This window comes from Pseudophryne corroboree, chromosome 2, assembly GCF_028390025.1.
Source record: "Pseudophryne corroboree isolate aPseCor3 chromosome 2, aPseCor3.hap2, whole genome shotgun sequence".
In the NCBI taxonomy this organism is placed as follows: Eukaryota; Metazoa; Chordata; class Amphibia; order Anura; family Myobatrachidae; genus Pseudophryne; species Pseudophryne corroboree.
The window spans coordinates 318,948,172-318,973,090 of NC_086445.1; the positions used below are offsets into that span (position 1 = coordinate 318,948,172).

The 24,919-nt window shown below is 47.8% G+C and overlaps 1 protein-coding gene across 1 annotated transcript in view; it reads left to right on the top strand.

Annotated features, from left to right (window-relative positions):
* The window catches only part of CLN5 (CLN5 intracellular trafficking protein), a 98,763-nt gene extending 84,428 nt beyond the window's left edge, over positions 1-14,335 (top strand). Inside the window, exon 4 of the mRNA XM_063952964.1 lies at positions 13,010-14,335. Within this exon, the coding sequence (XP_063809034.1) occupies positions 13,010-13,503 (494 nt within the window). The 3' untranslated portion in view covers positions 13,504-14,335. The remainder of the gene's footprint in view (positions 1-13,009) is intronic.
* Positions 14,336-24,919: the final 10,584 nt, after the last annotated feature.

Below are 24,919 nucleotides of genomic sequence, written 5' to 3' on the forward strand. Positions count from 1 at the left end.
TTATGGATGCTAGAGAAAATAGGATTTTAATTACCTACCGGTAAATCCTTTTCTCGTAGTCCATAAGGGATATTGGGCGCCCGCCTCAGTGCGTTTTATTTTTCTGCAGGTTCTCTTGTATGGTTACCTGTTCAGCTATTGCTGTTTGTTGTTTCCAGCCATTGCTGGTTGTTTTATGTTCGTGGTGTGCTGGTGTGTAAAGCTCCTCACTTATTGTTCTGTTCCTTCTCTCAAGTATGTCCTCCTTTGGGCACTGTTTTACCTATAAGTGCCTGTGGGAGGAGGCATAGAGGGAAGGAGTCAGCACACCCAGTGACGAAATTGAAAGTGCACTGGCTCCTTTGGACCCCGTCTATACCCCATCGTACTAAGTCTTCCCAATATCCATTATGGACTACGAGAAAAGGATTTACCGGTAGTATACTATTTTCTTCCTATCCAGTAAACATACACGTATGTATTTTATTTTTTCCATTGGTGATCATCTGCCCCTAATTCTCCACTCCAGCCCATAAATACTAAATTGCCCATTTTGTATAACCCAATTAATCCTGTAACTGGCTAACGGTTCTTCTTGGAGTGGTCTATGTTTACTCTCAATCACACTAAAATGCCACTGAATATATTGTTCTGCAGTAATTGAAAAGGTTTAAATTTGTCCAAAATGCACCCCCCCCCCCCCATTATAGCCAACTTCATTCATCACATTATTAAAACAAGTGGCAAAAATCCTTTTAGACCACCCCAGATTACATTTTGGGTAGCAGAAGAAATTGTTATACCGAGAAATGGATTCAGTAGAACTGATCATTAGCTAAAGTACAAAAACTAGGTTCTGTGCAGCCTGTGTGCATTTCATGAGCTGTGGCATTTTATGGATAATAAGCTCTGCTGGCAACAGACTCCCTGCATCGTGGGACTGAGGGGAGAGAAGCAGCCCTACTCTCTGAAGCTAGGTCCTACTTCTTAGGCTACTGGACACCATTAGCTCCAGAGGGATCGTACGCAGGATCTCACACTCGCCGTCCGATCCCAGAGCCGCGCCGCCGTCCCCCTCACAGAGCCGGAAGACAGAAGCCGGGTGAGTATGAGAAGCAAAGAAGACTTCACAGGCGGCAGAAGACTCCGTTCTTCACTGAGGTAACGCACAGCACTGCAGCTGTGCGCCATTGCTCCCACACACCTCACATACTCCGGTCACTGTAAGGGTGCAGGGCGCAGGGAGGGGCGCCCTGGGCAGCATTTGGGACCTCTTTTGGCAAAAGTTTAACATATATACAGCTGGGCACTGTATATATGTATGAGCCCCCGCCAAAAATTGCATATTTAAGCGGGACAGAAGCCCGCCGCCGAGGGGGCGGAGCTTCTTCCTCAGCACTCACCAGCGCCATTTTTTCTCCACAGCTCCGCTGATAGGAAGCTCCCCAGGCTCTCCCCTGCAGATACACGGTAGAAGAGGGTAAAAAGAGAGGGGGGGCACATAATTAGGCGCAAAAATCAATATAAAACAGCAGCTACTGGGTTAACATTAAGTTACTGTGTTATTCCTGGGTTGATAGCGCTGGGGTGTGTGCTGGCATACTCTCTCTCTGTCTCTCCTAAGGGCCTTGTGGGGGAACTGTCTTCAAAAAGGGCATTCCCTGTGTGTGTGGTGTGTCGGTACGCTTGTGTCGACATGTCTGATGAGGAAGGCTATGTGGAAGCAGAGCGGGAGCAAGTGAAGGTGGTGTCTCCGCCGACGGCGCCGACACCTGATTGGATGGATATGTGGAAGGTTTTAAATGATAATGTTAATTCCTTGCATAAAAGGTTAGAAAAAGCTGAAGCCTCAGGACAGTCAGGGTCTCAACCCGTGCCTGGTCCTATGTCGCAGAGGCCGTCAGGGTCTCTGAAGCGCCCACTATCCCAAATTGTTGACACAGATACCGACATGGATTCTGACTCGTGTCGATTACGATGATGCAAAGTTACAGCCAAAATTGGCTAAATCCATCCGTTATATGATTATAGCAATTAAGGATGTGTTGCACATCACAGAGGAAATCCCAGTCCCTGACAAGAGGGTACATATGTATGGGGAAAAGAAACCGGAGGTAACCTTTCCCCCCTAACACGAGCTAAATGAGTTATGTGAAAAGGCTTGGGAATCTCCAGATAAAAAACTGCAGATTTCCAAAAGGATTCTTATGGCGTATCCTTTCCCGCCAACGGACAGGTTACGCTGGGAATCCTCCCCTAAGGTGGACAAAGCTTTAACTCGCTTATCCAAGAAGGTAGCCCTGCCGTCACAGGATACGGCTACCCTCAAAGATGCTGCGGATCGCAAACAGGAGGTTACCCTGAAGTCCATTTATACACATTCAGGTACCTTACTGAGGCCGGCGATCGCGTCGGCCTGGGTGTGTAGTGCTGTAGCAGCATGGACGGATACCGTGTCTGAGGAAATTGATACCTTAGACAAGGATACTATATTGTTGACCTTGAGGCATATTAAAGACGCTGTCCTATATATGAGAGATGCTCAAAGAGACATTAGTCTACTGGGTCCTAGAATAAATGCTATGTCGATTTCTGCCAGAAGGGTCCTGTGGACTCGGCAATGGACAGGTGATGCCGACTCAAAAAGGCATATGGAGGTTTTACCTTACAAGGGTGAGGAATTATTTGGGGAGGGTCTCTCGGACCTGGTCTCCACAGCTACTGCTGGAAAGTCAAACTTTTTGCCATATGTTTCCTCACAGCCTAAGAGAGCACCGTATTATCAAATGCAGTCCTTTCTCTAACGTCCTAGTGGATGCTGGGGACTCCGAAAGGACCATGGGGAATAGCGGCTCCGCAGGAGACTGGGCACAAAGTAAAAGCTTTAGGACTAGCTGGTGTGCACTGGCTCCTCCCCCTATGACCCTCCTCCAAGCCTCAGTTAAGATTTTGTGCCCGAACGAGAAGGGTGCAATCTAGGTGGCTCTCCTGAGCTGCTTAGAGTAAAAGTTTAAATAGGTTTTTTTATTTTCAGTGAGACCTGCTGGCAACAGGCTTACTGCATCGAGGGACTAAGGGGAGAAGAAGCGAACTCACCTGCGTGCAGAGTGGATTGGGCTTCTTAGGCTACTGGACATTAGCTCCAGAGGGACGATCACAGGCCCAGCCATGGATGGGTCCCGGAGCCGCGCCGCCGGCCCCCTTACAGAGCCAGAAGAGTGAAGAGGTCCGGAAAATCGGCGGCAGAAGACGTCCTGTCTTCAATAAGGTAGCGCACAGCACCGCAGCTGTGCGCCATTGCTCTCAGCACACTTCACACTCCGGTCACTGAGGGTGCAGGGCGCTGGGGGGGGGGCGCCCTGGGACGCAATGAAAATACCTTAAATGGCTAAAAATACATCACATATAGCTCCTGGGCTATATGGATGTATTTAACCCCTGCCAGTTTTCCACAAAAAAGCGGGAGAAAGGCCGCCGAAAAAGGGGCGGAGCCTATCTCCTCAGCACACAAGCGCCATTTTTTCCTCACAGCTCCGTTGGAGGAAGGCTCCCTGACTCTCCCCTGCAGTCCTGCACAACAGAAACAGGGTAAAACAAGAGAGGGGGCACTAAATTGGCATATTAATATATACAGCAGCTATATTAGGGAAAAACACTTATATAAGGTTATCCCTGTATAAAAATAGCGCTCTGGTGTGTGCTGGCAAACTCTCCCTCTGTCTCCCCAAAGGGCTAGTGGGGTCCTGTCCTCTATCAGAGCATTCCCTGTGTGTGTGCTGTGTGTCGGTACGCTGTGTCGACATGTATGAGGAGGAAAATGGTGTGGAGGCGGAGCAATTGCCTGTGTTAGTGATGTCACCCCCTAGGGAGTCGACACCTGACTGGATGGTCTTATGGAAAGAATTACGTGATAGTGTCGGCACTTTACAAAAGACTGTTGACGACATGAGACAGCCGGCAAATCAGTTAATACCTGTACAGGCGTCTCAAACACCGTCAGGGGCTATAAAACGCCCGTTACCTCAGGTCGATACAGACACGGACACTGACTCCAGTGTCGACGGTGAGGAAACAAACGTATTTTCCAGTAGGGCCACACGTTACATGATCACGGCAATGAAGGAGGTTTTGAACATTTCTGATACTACAAGTACCACAAAAAAGGGTATTATGTGGGGTGTGAAAAAACTACCCGTAGTTTTTCCTGAATCAGATGAATTAAATGAGGTGTGTGATGAAGCGTGGGTTTCCCCCGATAAAAAACTGCTAATTTCTAAAAAATTATTGGCATTATACCCTTTCCCACCAGAGGTTAGGGCGCGTTGGGAAACACCCCCTAGCGTAGATAAGGCGCTCACACGCTTATCAAAACAAGTGGCGTTACCGTCCCCTGATACGGCCGCCCTCAAGGAACCAGCTGATAGGAAGCTGGAAAATATCCTTAAAAGTATATACACACATACTGGTATTATACTGCGACCAGCAATCGCCTCAGCCTGGATGTGCAGTGCTGGGGTGGCTTGGTCGGATTCCCTGACTGAAAATATTGATACCCTGGACAGGGACAATATATTATTGACAATAGAGCATTTAAAGGATGCATTTCTATATATGCGAGATGCACAGAGGGATATTTGCACTCTGGCATCAAGAGTAAGTGCGATGTCCATTTCTGCCAGAAGAGGATTATGGACGCGACAGTGGTCAGGGGATGCGGATTCCAAACGACATATGGAAGTATTGCCGTATAAAGGGGAGGAGTTATTTGGGGTCGGTCTATCGGACCTGGTGGCCACGGCAACGGCTGGAAAATCCACCTTTTTACCCCAAGTCACCTCGCAGCAGAAAAAGATACCGTCTTTTCAGGCTCAGTCCTTTCGTCCCCATAAGGGCAAGCGGGCAAAAGGCCACTCATATCTGCCCCGGGGCAGAGGAAGGGGAAAAAGACTGCAGCAAACAGCCTCTTCCCACGAACAGAAGCCCTCCCCCGCTTCTGCCAAGTCCTCAGCATGACGCTGGGGCCTTACAAGCGGACTCAGGCACGGTGGGGGCCCGTCTCAAGAATTTCAGCGCGCAGTGGGCACACTCGCAAGTGGACCCCTGGATCCTGCAGGTAGTATCTCAGGGGTACAAATTGGAATTCGAGACGTCTCCCCCTCGCCGGTTCCTGAAGTCTGCTTTACCAACGTCTCCCCCCGACAGGGAGGCGGTATTGGAAGCCATTCACAAGCTGTATTCCCAGCAGGTGATAATCAAGGTACCCCTCCTACAACAGGGAAAGGGGTATTATTCCACGCTGTTTGTGGTACCGAAGCCGGACGGCTCGGTGAGACCCATTTTAAATCTGAAATCCTTGAACACTTACATAAAAAGGTTCAAGTTCAAGATGGAGTCACTCAGAGCAGTGATAGCGAACCTGGAAGAAGGGGACTATATGGTGTCTCTGGACATCAAGGATGCTTACCTCCATGTCCCAATTTGCCCTTCTCACCAAGGGTACCTCAGGTTTGTGGTACAGAACTGTCACTATCAGTTTCAGACGCTGCCGTTTGGATTGTCCACGGCACCCCGGGTCTTTACCAAGGTAATGGCCGAAATGATGATTCTTCTTCGAAGAAAAGGCGTCTTAATTATCCCTTACTTGGACGATCTCCTGATAAGGGCAAGGTCCAGAGAACAGTTAGAGGTCGGAGTAGCACTATCTCAAAAAGTACTACGACAGCACGGATGGATTCTAAATATTCCAAAATCACAGCTGATTCCGACGACACGTCTGCTGTTCCTAGGGATGATTCTGGACACAGTACAGAAAAAGGTGTTTCTCCCGGAGGAGAAAGCCAAGGAGTTATCCGACCTAGTCAGGAACCTCCTAAGACCAGGCCAAGTGTCAGTACATCAATGCACAAGGGTCCTGGGAAAGATGGTGGCTTCTTACGAAGCGATTCCATTCGGCAGATTCCACGCAAGAACTTTTCAGTGGGATCTGCTGGACAAATGGTCCGGATCGCATCTTCAAATGCATCAGCGGATAACCCTGTCTCCAAGGACAAGGGTGTCTCTCCTGTGGTGGTTACAGAGTGCTCATCTCCTAGAGGGCCGCAGATTCGGCATTCAGGATTGGGTCCTGGTGACCACGGATGCCAGCCTGAGAGGCTGGGGAGCAGTCACACAGGGAAGAAATTTCCAGGGCTTGTGGTCAAGCATGGAAACGTCACTTCACATAAATATCCTGGAACTAAGGGCCATTTACAATGCCCTAAGTCAGGCAAGACCTCTGCTTCAGGGTCAGCCGGTGTTGATCCAGTCGGACAACATCACGGCAGTCGCCCACGTAAACAGACAGGGCGGCACAAGAAGCAGGAGGGCAATGATGGAAGTGGCAAGGATTCTTCGCTGGGCGGAGAATCATGTGATAGCACTGTCAGCAGTGTTCATTCCGGGAGTGGACAACTGGGAAACAAACTTCCTCAGCAGACACGATCTTCACCCGGGGGAGTGGGGACTTCACCCAGAAGTCTTCCACATGATTGTGAACCGTTGGGAAAAACCAAAGGTGGACATGATGGCGTCCCGCCTCAACAAAAAACTGGACAGATATTGCGCCAGGTCAAGGGACCCTCAGGCAATAGCTGTGGACGCTCTGGTAACACCGTGGGTGTACCAGTCAGTGTATGTGTTCCCTCCTCTTCCTCTCATACCAAAAGTACTGAGAATCATAAGAAGGAGAGGAGTAAAGACTATACTCGTGGCTCCGGATTGGCCAAGAAGGACTTGGTACCCGGAAATTCAAGAGATGCTCACGGAAGACCCGTGGCCTCTACCTCTAAGAAAGGACCTGCTCCAGCAGGGATGAACCATGTCTGTTCCAAGACTTACCGCGGCTGCGTTTGACGGCATGGCGGTTGAACGCCGGATCCTGAAGGAAAAAGGCATTCCGGATGAAGTCATCCCTACCCTGATCAAAGCCAGGAAGGATGTAACCATACAACATTATCACCGTATTTGGCGTAAATATGTTGCGTGGTGCGAGGCCAGGAAGGCCCCTACAGAGGAATTTCAACTGGGTCGTTTCCTGCATTTCCTGCAAACAGGACTGTCTATGGGCCTCAAATTAGGGTCCATTAAGGTTCAAATTTCGGCCCTGTCAATATTCTTCCAAAAAGAACTGGCTTCTGTTCCTGAAGTTCAGACGTTTGTCAAGGGAGTACTGCATATACAGCCTCCTTTTGTGCCTCCAGTGGCACCTTGGGATCTCAATGTAGTTTTGGGATTCCTAAAATCACATTGGTTTGAACCACTCACCACTGTGGACTTAAAATATCTCACATGGAAAGTGGTAATGCTGTTAGCCCTGGCTTCAGCCAGGCGTGTCTCAGAATTGGCGGCTTTATCCTATAAAAGCCCTTACCTAATTTTTCATACGGACAGGGCAGAATTGAGGACTCGTCCTCAATTTCTTCCTAAGGTGGTTTCAGCATTTCACTTAAACCAGCCTATTGTGGTGCCTGCGGCTACTAGGGACTTGGAGGATTCCAAGTTGCTGGACGTAGTCAGGGCCCTGAAAATATATGTTTCCAGGACGGCTGGAGTCAGGAAATCTGATTCGCTGTTTATCCTGTATGCACCCAGCAAGCTGGGTGCTCCTGCTTCTAAGCAGACGATTGCTCGTTGGATTTGTAGTACAATTCAGCTTGCACATTCTGTGGCAGGCCTGCCACAGCCAAAATCTGTAAAAGCCCATTCCACACGGAAAGTGGGCTCATCTTGGGCGGCTGCCCGCGGGGTCTCGGCTTTACAACTTTGCCGAGCAGCTACTTGGTCAGGGGCAAACACCTTTGCTAAATTCTACAAATTTGATACCCTGGCTGAGGAGGACCTGGAGTTCTCTCATTCGGTGCTGCAGAGTCATCCGCACTCTCCCGCCCGTTTGGGAGCTTTGGTATAATCCCCATGGTCCTTTCGGAGTCCCCAGCATCCACTAGGACGTTAGAGAAAATAAGAATTTACTTACCGATAATTCTATTTCTCATAGTCCGTAGTGGATGCTGGGCGCCCATCCCAAATGCGGATTGTCTGCATTACTTGTACATAGTTATTGTTACAAAAATCGGGTTATTGTTGTTGTGAGCCATCTTTTCAGAGGCTCCTTCTGTTATCATGCTGTTAACTGGGTTCAGATCACAAGTTGTACGGTGTGATTGGTGTGGCTGGTATGAGTCTTACCCGGGATTCAAAATCCTTCCTTATTGTGTACGCTCGTCCGGGCACAGTATCCTAACTGAGGCTTGGAGGAGGGTCATAGGGGGAGGAGCCAGTGCACACCAGCTAGTCCTAAAGCTTTTACTTTGTGCCCAGTCTCCTGCGGAGCCGCTATTCCCCATGGTCCTTTCGGAGTCCCCAGCATCCACTACGGACTATGAGAAATAGAATTATCGGTAAGTAAATTCTTATTTTCGATCACAGAAAAACAAGAAAGTCCGAGGTGCGTCCTTTCTTGCCAGAGGCAGGGGCAGAGGAAAGAAGCTGCACAACACAGCTAGTTCCCAGGAACAGAAGTCCTCCCCGGCCTCTACAAAATCCACCGCATGACGCTCCGCAAGCGGAGCTAGGCCCGGTGGGGGCACGTCTTCGAAATTTCAGCCACAAGTGGGTTCACTCCCAGTTGGATCCCTGGGCAATAGAGATTGTGTCTTAGGGATACAAGCTGGAATTCGAGGAGATGCCCCCTCACGATACCTCAAATCGGCCCTGCCAGCTTCCCCCCACGAGAGGGAAATAGTGTTAACTGCAATTCACAAATTGTATCTTCAACAGGTGGTGGTCAAGGTTCCCCTCCTTCAACAAGGAAGGGGTTATTATTCGACCATGTTTGTAGTCCCGAAACCGGACGGTTCGGTCAGACCCATATTGAATTTAAAATCCCTGAACATATACCTGAAAAGGTTCAAGTTCAAGATGGAATCGCTGAGAGCGGTCATCGCAAGCCTGGAAGAGGGGGATTTTATGGTATCTCTGGACATAAAGGATGCATACCTTCATGTCCCCATTTATCCACCTCATCAGGCGTACCTCAGATTTGTGGCACAGGTTTGTCATTACCAATTTCAGACGTTGCCGTTTGGTCTCTCCACGGCTCCAAGAACATTTACCAAGGTAATGGCGGAAATGATGGTGCTCCTGCGGAAGCAAGGAGTCACAATTATCCCATACTTGGACGATCTCCTCATAAAAGCGAGATCAAGAGAGCAGTTGCTGATCAGCGTAGCACTTTCTCTGGAAGTGTTACGGCAACACGGCTGGATTCTAAATATTCCAAAGTCGCAGTTGGTTCCTACGACTCGTCTGCCTTTCCTGGGCATGATTCTGGACACAGACCAGAAAAGGGTTTATCTCACGATGGAGAAAGCTCAGGAACTCATGACACTGGTCAGGAACCTATTAAAACCAAAACAGGTGTCAGTGCATCACTGCACTCGTGTCCTGGGAAAGATGGTGGCATCATACGAGGCCATTCCCTTCGGCAGGTTCCATGCGAGGACTTTTCAATGGGACTTACTGGACAAGTGGTCCGGATCACATCTTCAGATGCATCGGTTAATCACCCTATCCCCCAGGGCCAGGGTGTCACTCCTGTGGTGACTACAGAGCGCTCACCTTCTCGAGGGCCGCAGATTCGGCATTCAGGACTGGGTCCTGGTGACCACGGACGCAAGCCTCCGAGGTTGGGGTGCAGTCACACAGGGAAGAAATTTCCAAGGTCTGTGGTCAAGTCAAGAGACTTGCCTTCACATCAACATCCTGGAATTAAGGGCCATATACAACGCCCTACGTCAAGCGGAGACCCTGCTTCGCGACCAACCGGTTCTGATTCAGTCAGACAACATCACCGCAGTGGCTCATGTAAACCGCCAAGGCGGCACAAGGAGCAGAGTGGCGATGGCGGAAGCCACCAGAATTCTTCGCTGGGCGGAGAATCACGTAAGCGCACTGTCAGCAGTGTTCATCCCGGGAGTGGACAACTGGGAAGCAGACTTCCTCAGCAGACACGACCTCCACCCGGGAGAGTGGGGACTTCATCAGGAAGTCTTCTAACAGATTACAAGTTGGTGGGAACTGCCACAGGTGGACATGATGGCATCCCGCCTCAACAAAAAACTACACAGGTATTGCGCCAGGTCAAGAGACCCTCAGGCGATAGCTGTAGACGCCCTGGTGACACCGTGGGTGTTCCAGTCGGTCTATGTGTTTCCTCCTCTTCCTCTCATACCCAAGGTGCTGAGGATAATAAGAAAAAGAGGAGTGAGAACAATACTCACTGTTCCGGATTGGCCACGAAGGACTTGGTATCCAGATCTGCAAGAAATGCTCACAGAGGACCCGTGGCCTCTTCCTCTAAGACAGGACTTGTTGCAACAGGGCCCCTGTCTGTTCCAAGACTTACCGCGGCTGCGTTTGACGGCATGGCGGTTGAACGCCGGATCCTAGCAGAGAAAGGCATTCCGGATGAGGTCATTCCTACGCTGATAAAGGCTAGGAAGGACGTGACAGCTCAACATTATCACCGTATATGGCGAAAATATGTTGCTTGGTGTGAGGCCAGGAATGCTCCTACGGAGGAATTCCAGCTGGGCCGTTTCCTTCACTTCCTACAGTCCGGAGTGAATTTGGGCCTAAAGTTGGGTTCCATTAAGGTCCAGATTTCGGCCCTATCCATTTTCTTTCAAAAAGAGTTGGCTTCTCTACCTGAAGTTCAGACGTTTGTAAAGGGAGTGCAGCATATTCAGCCCCCTTTTGTGCCTCCAGTGGCACCTTGGGATCTTAACGTGGTGTTGAGTTTCCTGAAATACCACTGGTTTGAACCACTCAAAACGGTGGAGTTGAAATATCTCATGTGGGAGGTGGTCATGCTATTAGCCTTGGCTTCAGCTAGGCGTGTGTCAGAGTTGGCGGCTTTGTCACATAAAAGCCCCTATCTGGTTTTCCATGCAGATAGAGCAGAATTGCGGACCCGTCCACAATTTTTGCCAAAAGTAGTTTCATCCTTTCATATAAACCAACCAATTGTGGTGCCTGTGGCTACTACTGACTTGGAGGATTCCGAGTTACTTGATGTGGTGAGGGCTTTGAAGGTTTATGTAGCCAGAACGGCTAGGGTCAGGAAAACAGAGTCTTTGTTTATCCTGTATGCTTCCAACAAGCTTGGTGCTCCTGTTTCAAAGCAAACTATTGCTCGCTGGATCTGTAACACGATTCAGCAGGCTCATTCTGCGGCTGGATTGCCGCTGCCAAAATCAGTTAAGGCCCATTCCACTAGGAAGGTGGGCTCTTCTTGGGCGGCTGCCCGAGGCGTCTCGGCATTACAGCTTTGCCGAGCGGCTACTTGGTCAGGTTCAAACACTTTTGCAAAGTTCTACAAGTTTGATACCCTGGCTGAGGAGGACCTTGTGTTTGCTCAATCGGTGCTGCAGAGTCATCCGCACTCTCCCGCCCGTTTGGGAGCTTTGGTATAATCCCCATGGTCCTTACGGAGTCCCCAGCATCCACTAGGACGTTAGAGAAAATAAGATTTTACTTACCGGTAAATCTATTTCTCGTAGTCCGTAGTGGATGCTGGGCGCCCGTCCCAAGTGCGGACTTCTTCTGCAATACTTGTATATAGTTATTGCTTCAATAAGGGCTAAGTTATGGTTGCATCAGGGTTGGACCTGATGCTCGGTTATTTGTCATACTGTTACTGGTTGTTATCACATGTTATACGGTGTGATTGGTGTGGCTGGTATGAATCTTGCCCTGGATTACCAAAATCCTTTCCTTGTACTGTCAGCTCTTCTGGGCACAGTTTCTCTAACTGAGGTCTGGAGGAGGGGCATAGAGGGAGGAGCCAGTGCACACCAGAACCTAAATTCTTTCTTAAAGTGCCCATGTCTCCTGCGGAGCCCGTCTATCCCCATGGTCCTTACGGAGTCCCCAGCATCCACTACGGACTACGAGAAATAGATTTACCAGTAAGTAAAATCTTATTTTTTTTGTTCCTGGTACTATAACCAGTCAGACCTACTTATTTGTAATATCTATGGGGGTCATTCCGAGTTGATTGCTCGCTAGCTAGTTTTAGCAGCCGTGCAAACGCTATGCCGCCGCCCACTGTACACTGAGTGTATTTTAGCTTAGCAGAAGTGCGAACGGTTGTTTCGCAGAACGGCTACAAAAAATTTTTGTGCAGTTTCAGAGTAGCTCAAAACCTACTCGGCGCTTGCGATCACTTCAGACTATTCAGTTCCGGATTTGACGTCACAAACCCGCCCAGCCACGCCTGCGTTTTTCCGCATACTGAAAACGGTCAGTTGCCACCCAGAAACGCTCACTTGATGTCAATCACTCTGCGGCAAGCAGTGCAACTGAAATGCATCGCTAGACCCTGTACAAAACGACATCGTTCGTTGGGCCCATACGTCGTGCGTGCGCATTGCGCCACATACACATGTGCAGAACTGCCGATTTTTAGCCTGATCGCTGCGCTGCGAACAAATTCAGCTAGCGATCAACTCGGAATATATACGGTATCCCTATATACAAGCTAATTTGCTACATTTTAAAATAATTATGTGAATTTAACAATGTATAAAAAAATTATATTAAAAAAATCTAATTTATTTAGGTAAACATAAGCTAGATACACAATATGTAATAATTTGGACGATCAGTCAATTTTCGGCTGCTCGGTCAGACAATGTGAGTGTGCACACAACAACCGGTGGTGATTATTTATCCACATTTAGATGATTGGGTATGATCAGCTGTGCAGCATTTCTTCTGAGCTGATATCATGCACAAATAGTGTGTATGCAAGTGTGATAATCTGTCTGACATTTCTGCTGACTGTTCATATAAAAACATTACCTTTGTGACAGAACGATAAATCACTAGTGTTTACACTCGAAATCTAATGTTCTCAATGTCGTCCAATCCATCTTCCAGTCCTGCGTGGGAGCAAAGTTTGATTTTTTGTTTTTTTTGTTTAATAAAATAGGTACCATGTTTAACGAGATGGCAAAATGGATAAAAGAGGATAACCGCACTGGCATTTATTATGAGACGTGGACTGTGCAGGAATCGGTGGGAGACAACTCATCTGTGTGGTTCGATTCGTATGACTGCAGCAAGTTTGTGCTTCGAACCTACCAAAAGCTGTCAGAGCTTGGTGCCACCTTCAAGAAGGGCATACAGACAAATTACACTCGCTTGTTTTTGTACAGTGGAGAACCTGTATACCTGGGTAATGAAAGCTCAATTTTTGGCACACCTGGGAATAAGTCACTGACAACTGCTATTCATAAATTTTACTTTCCTTATAGACCTCATCAGTCATTCAAAGAACTCCTCCTGAGTATTGCAGATATATATGGGAAAGTAGTTATAGATAAAACATTTTATCTGTACTATAACTTTGAATACTGGTATTTACCTATGAAGTCACCTTATATTAAGATAATTTATGAGGAAATCCCTCTGCCATCAAGATAGTTTTGATTTGCACATCTCTCAAGTATAGATTTTTACTTCTGTTTTATTATTTAAAAAAAAAATTCAGTGTAGTAACTTAAAGGACTAGAAAATATCCAATACGCATATAAGCAATTTTTTAATTCAACTGCAACCAAGATTTCTAACAACTACTGTGATCTCTAGAACAGCTGTAAGATGGAAGAGATGAAACGCGTAGCTTGGCTTCCTGCAATCATCTGACATTGCATCGGAGGAGGGATTCACCTGCCATACTTTTTCACATTTGTTCATTGAGGGAAGAGATCTGACCATTGCTAAAAGCAGATGTTGTTGAGATAAGCTTATTTTAATCTTGTTTTTAATATGTATACTGTTAACATGTGACACAAACTACTGTGAGGTGGCATTCATGTTATGTTTTCGGGAAGTTGTTCTTCTTCTTCTAGAGCTTGCAGTATTTATTAGTAACTGGATATTTTGGTGGAAGCAAGTAAGCACATGCTCGAGGAATATTCACTAGCACTATAAATTACTACACTGTTGGGCTCTATCCTTTTGTTTCACTTTGGACTTAAAAGGATCAAGACGTCGTGGACAGATCCTAGGAGAAGCATTTGTTGTGGAACATTGATATTGCTGCTTTTATTAATCTCAAATTTTAATCACCGTATGGAAATATTGTTGTTGCATTGTTTGAATTGCTTTTTCTCTGAAACTTGTTCATGCTTTCAAACTGAGTATATACAGATAATAATGTGTATATAATGTAGGTATGTCCTTGTTGCTGGAGTACAATTGCACCTGTGTTTATAACAAAAATACTTTTTAAAAATGTTTTAAATAATTTGAATGATAGAATTTGATTACACTTTTTTGGACTAACATTTTGCACATCCAGGCTTTTCAGACATCCCCTCTCTATCAGATAAAAGCATATAACATTCTACAGCAATTTAAAAGTCTCTATTAAAAATAAAAAACTGAGAAATCACATGTACATAAGTATTCACAGCCTCTGCTCAATACTTTGGCAGCAATCCCAACCTCAAGTCTTTTTGAATATGATGCCACAAGCTTGGCACACCTATCTTTGGGCGGTTTCGCCCATTCCTCTTTGCAGCACCTCTCAAGCTCCATCAGGCTGGATGAGAAGCGTCGGTGCACAGCCATTTTCAGATCTCTCCAGAAATGTTCAATCTGATTCAAGTCTGGGCTCTGGCTGGGCCACTCAAGGACATTCAGAGAGTTGTCCTGAAGCCATTCCTTTGATATCTTGGCTGTGTGCTTAGGGTCTTTGTCTTGCAAAAATATGAACCATCGCCCCAGTCTGAGGTCAAGAGCTCCCTGTAGCAGGTTTTCATCCAGTATGTCTCTGTACATTGCTGCATTCATCTTTCCCTCTATGCTGACTAGTCTCCCAGTTCTTGCCGCTGAAAAACATCCTCACAGCATGATGCTGCCACCACCATGCTTCACTGTAGGGATAGTATTGGCCTGGTGATGAGTGGTGCCTGGTTTCCTCCAAACATGACACCTGGCATTCACGCCAAAGAGTTCAATCTTTGTCTCATCAGACCAGATAATTTTGTTTCTCATGGTCTGAGAGTCATTCAGGTGCATTTTGGCAAACTCCAGGTGGACTTCCATGTGCTTTATACTAAGGACCATACAGGCCTGATTGGTGCATTGCTGCAGAGATGGTTGTCCTTCTGAAAGGTAATCCTCTCTCCACAGAGAAATACTGTAACTCTGACAGAGTGACCATCGGGTTCTTGGTCACCTCCCTGACTAGGGCCCTTCTCCCCCGATCGCTCAGTTTAGATGGCCGGCCAGCCCTAGGAAGAGTTCTGGTGGTTCCGAACTTCTTCCATTTATGGATGATGGAGGCCACTGTGCTCATTGGGACCTTCAAAGCAGCATATATTTTTCTCCTTACGTCGTAGAGGATGCTGGGGACTCCGTAAGGACCATGGGGTATAGACGGGCTCCGCAGGAGACATGGGCACTCTAAAGACTTTAGATGGGTGTGCACTGGCGCCTCCCTCTATGCTCCTCCTCCAGACCTCAGTTAGATCCTGTGCCCAGAGGAGACTGGGTGCACTGCAGGGGAGCTCTACTAAGTTTCTCTGAAAAAAGACTTTTTAGGTTTTTTATTTTCAGGGAGCACTGCTGGCAACAGGCTCCCTGCATCGTGGGACTGAGGAGAGAGAAGCAGACCTACTTAAATGATAGGCCCTGCTTCTTAGGCTACTGGACACCATTAGCTCCAGAGGGTCGGATCGCAGGTCTCGCCCTCGCCGTTCGTCCCGGAGCCGCGCCGCCGTCCTCCTCACAGAGCCGGAAGATAGAAGCCGAGTGAGTATGAGAAGATAGAAGACTTCAAAGGCGGCAGAAGACTTCTGATCTTCTATGAGGTACACACACACACACACTGGCGGCACTGTATGGGTGCAGGGCGCAGGGGGGGCGCCCTGGGCAGCAATTTTTATCCCTCTGGGGACACTAGCATAGATATATACTGCGGAGGCAGTATATTGCAAAAACCCCCTCCAGTATAAAGATTTGAGTGGGATCGAAGCCTGCCGGTAAGGGGGCGGAGCTTGATTCCGCAGCACTAACCAGCGCCATTTTCTCCACAGCACGCTGCAGAGAAGCTGGCACCCCGGACTCTCCCCTGCTGAACACAAGTACAGAGGGCAAAAAAGAGGGGGGGGGGGGCACATTTAATTGGCGTAGTGAGTATATTTAGAAAAGCGCTGTACTGACTGGGGGGATTTTATGGTGTCACTAGACATAAAGGATGCATACCTTCATGTCCCCATATATCCCCCTCATCAAGCATACCTGAGATTCGCTGTACAGGACTGTAATTACCAGTTTCAGACGTTGCCGTTTGGGCTTTCCACGGCCCCGAAGATTTTCACCAAGGTAATGGCGGAAATGATGGTGCTCCTGCGCAGGCAGGGAGTCACAATTATCCCGTACTTGGACGATCTCCTGGTAAAAGCGAGATCGAGAGATCAATTGCAGAAAAGCGTGTCGCTCTCCCTGAGAGTGCTGCAACAGCATGGCTGGATTCTAAATCTACCAAAGTCACAGTTGATTCCAACGACTCGGCTATCTTTCTTAGGCATGATTCTGGACACGGAACAAAAGAGGGTTTTTCTCCCGATGGAAAAAGCCCAGGAACTCCAGAACATGGTCAGAGACCTGTTAAAACCGAAAAAAGTGTCAGTCCATCAATGCACTCGAGTACTGGGAAAAATGGTGGCGACCTACGAGGCCATCCCCTTCGGCAGGTTCCATGCGAGGACGTTTCAGTGGGACCTTCTGGACAAGTGGTCGGGGTCCCATCTACAAATACATCAGAAAATAAGACTGTCCCCCAGGGCCAGGGTGTCTCTCCTGTGGTGGCTGCAGAGTGCTCACCCTCTCGAAGGTCGCAGGTTCGGCATTCAAGACTGGGTTCTGGTGACCACGGACGCGAGCCTCCGAGGATGGGGAGCAGTCACGCAAGGAAGAAATTTTCAGGGACTGTGGTCAAGCCAGGAGGCTTGTCTACACATCAACGTACTGGAATTGAGGCCCATATACAACGGCCTACGACAAGCGGAGAATCTTCTTCGCGACCTACCGGTTCTGATTCAATCAGACAACGTCACAGCTGTGGCTCATGTAAACCGCCAAGGCGGAACAAGGAGCAGAGTGGCAATGGCGGAAGCCACCAGGATTCTTCGCTGGGCGGAAAATCATGCAAGCGCTCTGTCAGCAGTCTTCATTCCGGGAGTGGACAACTGAGAAGCAGACTTCCTCAGCAGACACGATCTCCATCCACGAGAGTGGAGACTTCATCAAGAAGTTTTTGCAGAGATAATAAGTCAGTGGGGACTTCCACAAATAGACATGATGGCTTCACGCCTCAACAAGAAGCTTCGGAGGTATTGTGCCAGGTCAAGGGACCCTCAGGCAGTAGCGGTGGACGCCCTGGTGACACCATGGGTGTTTCAGTCGGTCTATGTGTTCCCTCCTCTTCCGCTAATCTCAAAAATACTGAGAATCATAAGACGAAAAAGAGTGCAGACAATACTCATTGTTCCGGATTGGCCTCGAAGGGCCTGGTATACAGATCTTCAGGAAATGCTCACAGGAGATCCGTGGCCTCTTCCTCTCAGGGAAGACCTATTGCAGCAGGGGCCCTGCGTGTTCCAAGACTTACCGCGGTTACGTTTGACGGCATGGCGGTTGAACACCAAATCCTAGCGGGAAAAGGTATACAGGAGGAAGTCATCCCTACTCTGATTAAGGCTAGGAAGGAGGTGACGGCGAAACATTATCACCGCATCTGGAGGAAGTATGTATCTTGGTGTGAAGCCAAGAATGCTCCTACTGAAGATTTCCATCTGGGCCGTTTTCTCCACTTTCTACAGACAGGAGTGGATATGGGACTAAAGTTAGGCTCCATTAAGGTACAGATTTCGGCCCTATCAGTTTTCTTTCAGAAGGAATTGGCTTCTCTCCCAGAAGTCCAGACTTTTGTAAAGGGAGTGCTGCACATCCAGCCTCCTTTTGTGCCCCCAGTGGCACCATGGGACCTTAACGTGGTGTTACAGTTCCTAAAATCTCACTGGTTTGAGCCTCTTCAAACGGTGGATTTAAAATTTCTCACTTGGAAGGTGGTCATGTTGTTGGCCTTGGCATCTGCAAGGCGGGTGTCCGAATTGGCGGCTTTGTCTCACAAGTGCCCTTATCTGATTTTCCATGTGGATAGAGCAGAATTAAGGGTTCGTCCTCAATTTTTGCCTAAAGTGGTTTCATCTTTTCATATGAACCAACCTATCGTGGTGCCTGTGGCTACGGGTGACTTGGAGGATTCCAAGTCCCTTGATGTAGTCAGGGCCTTAAAAATTTATGTAGCCAGGACGGCTCGGGTTAGGAAAACAGAGGCATTGTTTGTCCTGTATGCAGCCAACAAGCTTGGCGCTCCTGCTTCTAAGCAGACTATTGCTCGCTGGATCTGTAACACGATTCAGCAGGCTCATTCTACGGCTGGATTGCCGTTACCAAATTCGGTAAAGGCCCATTCCACTAGGAAGGCGGGCTCTTCTTGGGCGGCTGCCCGAGGTGTCTCGGCATTACAGCTTTCCCGAGCGGTGACTTGGTCGGGTTCTAACACTTTTGCTAAATTCTACAAGTTTGATACCTTGGCTGAGGAGCACCTCATGTTTGCTCAATCGGTGCTGCAGAGTCATCCGCACTCTCCCGCCTGGTCTGGAGCTTTGGTATAATCCCCATGGTCCTTACGGAGTCCCCAGCATCCTCTAGGACGTAAGAGAAAATAAGATTTTAAACCTACCGGTAAATCTTTTTCTCCTAGTCCGTAGAGGATGCTGGGCGCCCGTCCCAGTGCGGACTAAATTCTACAAGACTTGTATATAGTTATTGCTTACATAAGGGTTATGTTACATTTTTGATCAGTCTCGGGCTGATGCTGTTTTGTTTCATACTGTTAATTGGTTCGTATGTTCCAAGTTGTACGGTGTGGATGGTGTGGGCTGGTATGTATCTTGCCCTTAGATTAACAAAAATCCTTTCCTCGTACTGTCCGTCTCCTCTGGGCACAGTTCTCTAACTGAAGTCTGGAGGAGGGGCATAGAGGGAGGAGCCAGTGCACACCCATCTAAAGTCTTTAGAGTGCCCATGTCTCCTGCGGAGCCCGTCTATACCCCATGGTCCTTACGGAGTCCCCAGCATCCTCTACCGACTGGGAGAAAAAGATTTACCGGTAGGTTTAAAATCTTATTTTCTGTACCCTTCCCCAGATTTGTGCCTCAAGACAATCCTGTCTCGGAGGTCTACAGACAATTCCTTTAACTTCATGCTTGGTTTATGCTCAGACATGTACTGTATAGTGTGGGACCTTATAGAGACAGGTGTGTGCCTTTCCAAATCATGTCCAATCAACTGAATTTGCCACAGGTGGACTCCAATTAAACTGTAGGAATATCTCAAGGATGATCAGTGGAAACAGGATTCACCGGAGCTCAGTTTTGAGCTTCATGGCAAAGGCTGTGAATACTTATGTACATGTGATTTCTTAGTTTTTTATTTTTAATAAAATTGCAAAAATCTCAAAAAACTTTTTTCACGTTGTCATTATGGGGTATTGCGTGTAGTATATTGAGGGAAAAATTAATGTATTCCATTTAAGAATAAGGCTGTAACATAACAAAATGTGGAAAAAGTGAAGTGCTATGAATACTTTCCGGATGCACTGTACTGAAGTAATACCATTCTAACTGCATTTCTATTACAGGTTGAGTATCCATATCCAAATATTCCGAAATACGGAATATTCCGAAATATGGACTTTTTTGAGTGGGAGTGAGATAGTGAAGCCTTTGTTTTTTGATGGCTCAATGTACACAAACTTTGTTTAATAATCAAAGTTATTAAAAATATTGTATTAAACGACCTTCAGGCTGTGTGTTTAAGGTGTATATGAAACATAAATGAATTATGTGAATGTACACACACTTTGTTTAATGCACAAAGTTATAAAAAATATTGGCTAAAATGACCTTCAGGCTGTGTGTATGAGGTGTATATGTAACATAAATGCATTCTGTGCTTAGATTTAGGTCCCATCACCATGATATCTCATTATGGTATGCAATTATTCCAAAATACGGAAAAATCCCATATCCAAAATACCTCTGGTCCCAAGCATTTTGGATAAGGGATACTCAACCTGTATTACATTTTCTCATACGTCCTATAGGATGCTGGGATCCACTTCAGTACCATGGGGTATAGACGGTTCCGCAAGACTTTTCAAGGGTGTGAACTGGCTCCTCCCTCTATGCCTCTCCTCCAGACCTCAGTTTAGAAAATGTGCCCAGGCAGATTGGATGCACTCCAGGGGAGCTCTACTGAGTTTCTCTGAAAGACTTATGTTAGGTTTTTTTATTTTCAGGGAGGACTGCTGGCAACAGTCTCCCTGCTTCGTGGGACTTAGGGGGGCAGAAGTAGGAACCAACTTCCTGAATAGTTTCATGGATCTGCTTCTGGCTGACAGGACAGCATTAGCTCCTGAAGGGTACTGAACGCTAGCTGCGGCTATGTGCTCACTCCCACAGCCCGCCGTCACCCCCCTTACAAAGCCAGAAGTCAGAAGACAGGTGAGTGGGAGAAGAAATCTTCAGTCATTGTGACGGCTAAAAGGTACTGCGCAGCGGGCGGGAACGCTGCACGCCATGCTACCCACACCCAGGCACTGCAGGTTGCAGGGCGTGGGGCGACCTGGGCAGCATGAAACCTACTAAACTGGCACTAATAAATGGCATAAGATGCTGAGGCACAGACCTACCCCCGCCAGTATAAATATCAGTATCTAAAAATCTGAGGGGAAACGCGCCATTACGGGGGCGGGGCTTCCTCCTCAGCCAGCACACTGCTCAGCGCCATTTTCTCTCCAGGCTGCAGAGAAGAATGCTGGTCCTCCACTACTGAACCAAGTATCAGGGTGAAAAACAGGGGGCACAGTGAATTTTGGTGCTATATATTGTGTGATAATATCATTATAGATGTGCTGCAGGTCTGTGGGCATTTTGTGTTCACAGATATTTTATTACTGGCGCTGGGTTGTGAACTGGCAAATCCTATCTGTGTCCTGACAGATTTTACTGTGGGTCTGTCCCCTATAAGTCCCGGAGTGTCTGTGGTGTGGTTGTGCACGTGTTTGACATGTCTGAGGCAGGGAGCTCTTCCCCTGAGGGAGCCATTTTAGGGACACAGAATTGTAATGTGGTGGCGCTGCCGGCACACCACGAGCCTGAATGGGTGAAAGAGTTATGTGATAGTGTGAATCATATCAGTAAGAGATTAGATAAGTCTGAGTCTCATGCAGAAAGCTGGAGAATATCAGTAGAGGATGTGATTTTTCATAGTTCTGCCTTGTCATCCACAGGCGATCCCTCTGGGTCTCACAAGAGACGTTTTGCTCAAATTGTACAAACTGATACCGACACGGACTCGGATCCCTGTGTCGACGATAGTGATTCCAGGGGAATAGATCCTAAATTGGCGAAAAGCATTCAATACATGATTGTTGCTATAAAGGAAGTCTTGGAAGTTACGGAAGCCCCTCCTGTACCTCAGGAGAAGGCTTACTTTTATAAGGAAAAGAAAATTTCTCTATCGTCCTAGTGGATGCTGGGGTTCCTGAAAGGACCATGGGGGATAGCGGCTCCGCAGGAGACAGGGCACAAAAAGTAAAGCTTTAGGATCAGGTGGTGTGCACTGGCTCCTCCCCCTATGACCCTCCTCCAAGCCTCAGTTAGATTTTTGTGCCCGGCCGAGAAGGGTGCAATCTAGGTGGCTCTCCTAAAGAGCTGCTTAGAAAAGTTTAGCTTAGGTTTTTTATTTTACAGTGAGTCCTGCTGGCAACAGGATCACTGCAACGAGGGACTTAGGGGAGAAGAAGTGAACTCACCTGCGTGCAGGATGGATTGGCTTCTTTGGCTACTGGACATTAGCTCCAGAGGGACGATCACAGGTACAGCCTGGATGGTCACCGGAGCCTCGCCGCCGGCCCCCTTGCAGATGCTGAAACAAGAAGAAGGTCCAGAATCGGCGGCATGAAGACTCCTCAGTCTTCTTAAGGTAGCGCACAGCACTGCAGCTGTGCGCCATTTCCTCTCAGCACACTTCACACGGCAGTCACTGAGGGTGCAGGGCGCTGGGAGGGGGGCGCCCTGGGAGGCAATGAAAACCTATTTTTGGCTAAAAATACCTCACATATAGCCTCCGGGGGCTATATGGAGATATTTAACCCCTGCCAGAATCCGTTAAGAGCGGGAGACGAGGCCGCCGAAAAAGGGGCGGGGCCTATCTCCTCAGCACACAGCGCCATTTTCCCTCACAGAAAGGCTGGAGGGAAGGCTCCCAGGCTCTCCCCTGCACTGCACTACAGAAACGGTTAAAACAGAGAGGGGGGGCACTAATTTGGCGTTAGAAATATATAAAAAAGATGCTATAAGGGAAAACACTTATATAAGGTTGTCCCTATATAATTATAGCGTTTTTTGGTGTGTGCTGGCAAACTCTCCCTCTGTCTCTCCAAAGGGCTAGTGGGTCCTGTCCTCTATCAGAGCATTCCCTGTGTGTGTGCTGTGTGTCGGTACGTGTGTGTCGACATGTATGAGGACGATGTTGGTGAGGAGGCGGAGCAATTGCCTGTAATGGTGATGTCACTCTCTAGGGAGTCGACACCGGAATGGATGGCTTATTTAGGGAATTACGTGATAATGTCAACACGCGCCAAGGTCGGTTGACGACATGAGACGGCCGACAAACAATTAGTACCGGTCCAGACGTCTCAAAAACACCGTCAGGGGTTTTAAAACGCCCGTTTACTTTAGTCGGTCGACACAGACAGGGACACTGAATCCAGTGTCGACGGTGAATAAACAAACGTATTCCTTATTAGGGCCACACGTTAAGGGCAATGAAGGAGGTGTTACATATTTCTGATACTACAAGTACCACAAAAGAGGGTATTATGTGGGATGTGAAAAAACTACCGTAGTTTTTCCTGAATCAGATAAATTAAATGAAGTGTGTGATGATGCGTGGGTTCCCCCCGATAGAAAATATGGGCGGTATACCCTTTCCCGCCAGAAGTTAGGGCGCGTTGGGAAACACCCCTTAGGGTGGATAAGGCGCTCACACGCTTATCAGAACAAGTGGCGGTACCGTCTATAGATAGGGCCGTCCTCAAGGAGCCAGCTGACAGGAGGCTGGAAAAATATCATAAAAAGTATATACACACATACTGGTGTTATACTGCGACCAGCGATCGCCTCAGCCTGGATGTGCAGAGCTGGGGTGGCTTGGTCGGATTCCCTGACTAAAAATATTGATACCCTTGACAGGGACAGTATTTTATTGACTATAGAGCATTTAAAGGATGCATTTCTATATATGCGAGATGCACAGAGGGATATTTGCACTCTGGCATCAAGAGTAAGTGCGATGTCCATATCTGCCAGAAGATGTTTATGGACACGACAGTGGTCAGGTGATGCAGATTCCAAACGGCACAAAGGTGTATTGCCGTATAAAGGAGGAGTTATTTGGGGTCGGTCCATCGGACCTGGTGGCCACGGCAACTGCTGGAAAATCCACCGTTTTTACCCTAAGTCACATCTCTGCAGAAAAAGACACCGTCTTTTCAGCTTCAGTCCTTTCGTCCCTATAAGAGTCATATCTGCCCAGGGATAGAGGAAAGGGAAGAAGACTGCAGCAGGCAGCCCATTCCCAGGAACAGAAGCGTTCCACCGCTTCTGACAAGCTCTCAGCATGACGCTGAGACCGTACAGGACCCCTGGATCCTACAAGTAGTATCCCAGGGGTACAGATTGGAATGTCGAGACGTTTCCCCTGCGCAGGCTCCTGAAGTCTGCTTTACCAAGGTCTCCCTCCGACAAGGAGGCAGTATGGGAAACAATTCACGAGCTGTATTCCCAGCAGGTGATAATTAAATTACCCCTCCTACAACAAGAAAAGGGGTATTATTCCACACTATATTGTGGTACTGAAGCCAGAAGGCTAGGTGAGACCTATTCTAAATCTAAAAAAATTTGAACACTTACAAAGGTTCAAATCAAGATGGAGTCACTCAGAGCAGTGATAACGAACCGGGAAGAAGGGGACTATCTGGTGTCCCGAGACATCAGGGATGCTTACCTCCATGTCCCAAATTTGCCCTTATCACTAAGGGTACCTCAGGTTCGTGGTACAGAACTGTCACTATCAGTTTCAGACGCTGCCGTTTGGATTGTCCACGGCAACCCGGGTCTTTACCAAGGTAATGGCCGAAATGATGGTTCTTCTTCGAAGAAAAGGCGTCTTAATTATCCCTTACTTGGACGATCTCCTGATAAGGGCAAAGTCCAGGGAACAGTTGGAGGTCGGAGTAGCACTATCTCGGATACTGTTACAACAGCAGGGGTGGATTCTAAATATTCCAAAATCGCAGCTGATCCCGACAACAAGTCTCCTGTGCTTAGGGATGATTCTGGACACAGTCCAGAAAAAGGTGTTTCTCCCGGAAGAGAAAGCCAGGGAGTTATCCGAGCTAGTCAGGAACCTCCTAAAATCAGTGCATCATTGCACAAGGGCCATGGTAAAAAAATGGTGACTTCCTTCGAAGCAATTCCAGTCGGCAGATTTCATGCAAGAACTTTTCAGTGGGATCTGCTGGACAAATGGTCCGGATCGCATCTTCAGATGCATCAGCGGATAACCCTATATCCAAGGACAAGGGTGTCTCTCCTGTGGTGGTTACAGAGTGCTCATCTTCTAGAGGGCCGCAGATTCGGCATTCAGTTTTGGATGTTGGTGACCACGGAGGCCAGCCCGAGAGGCTGGGGAG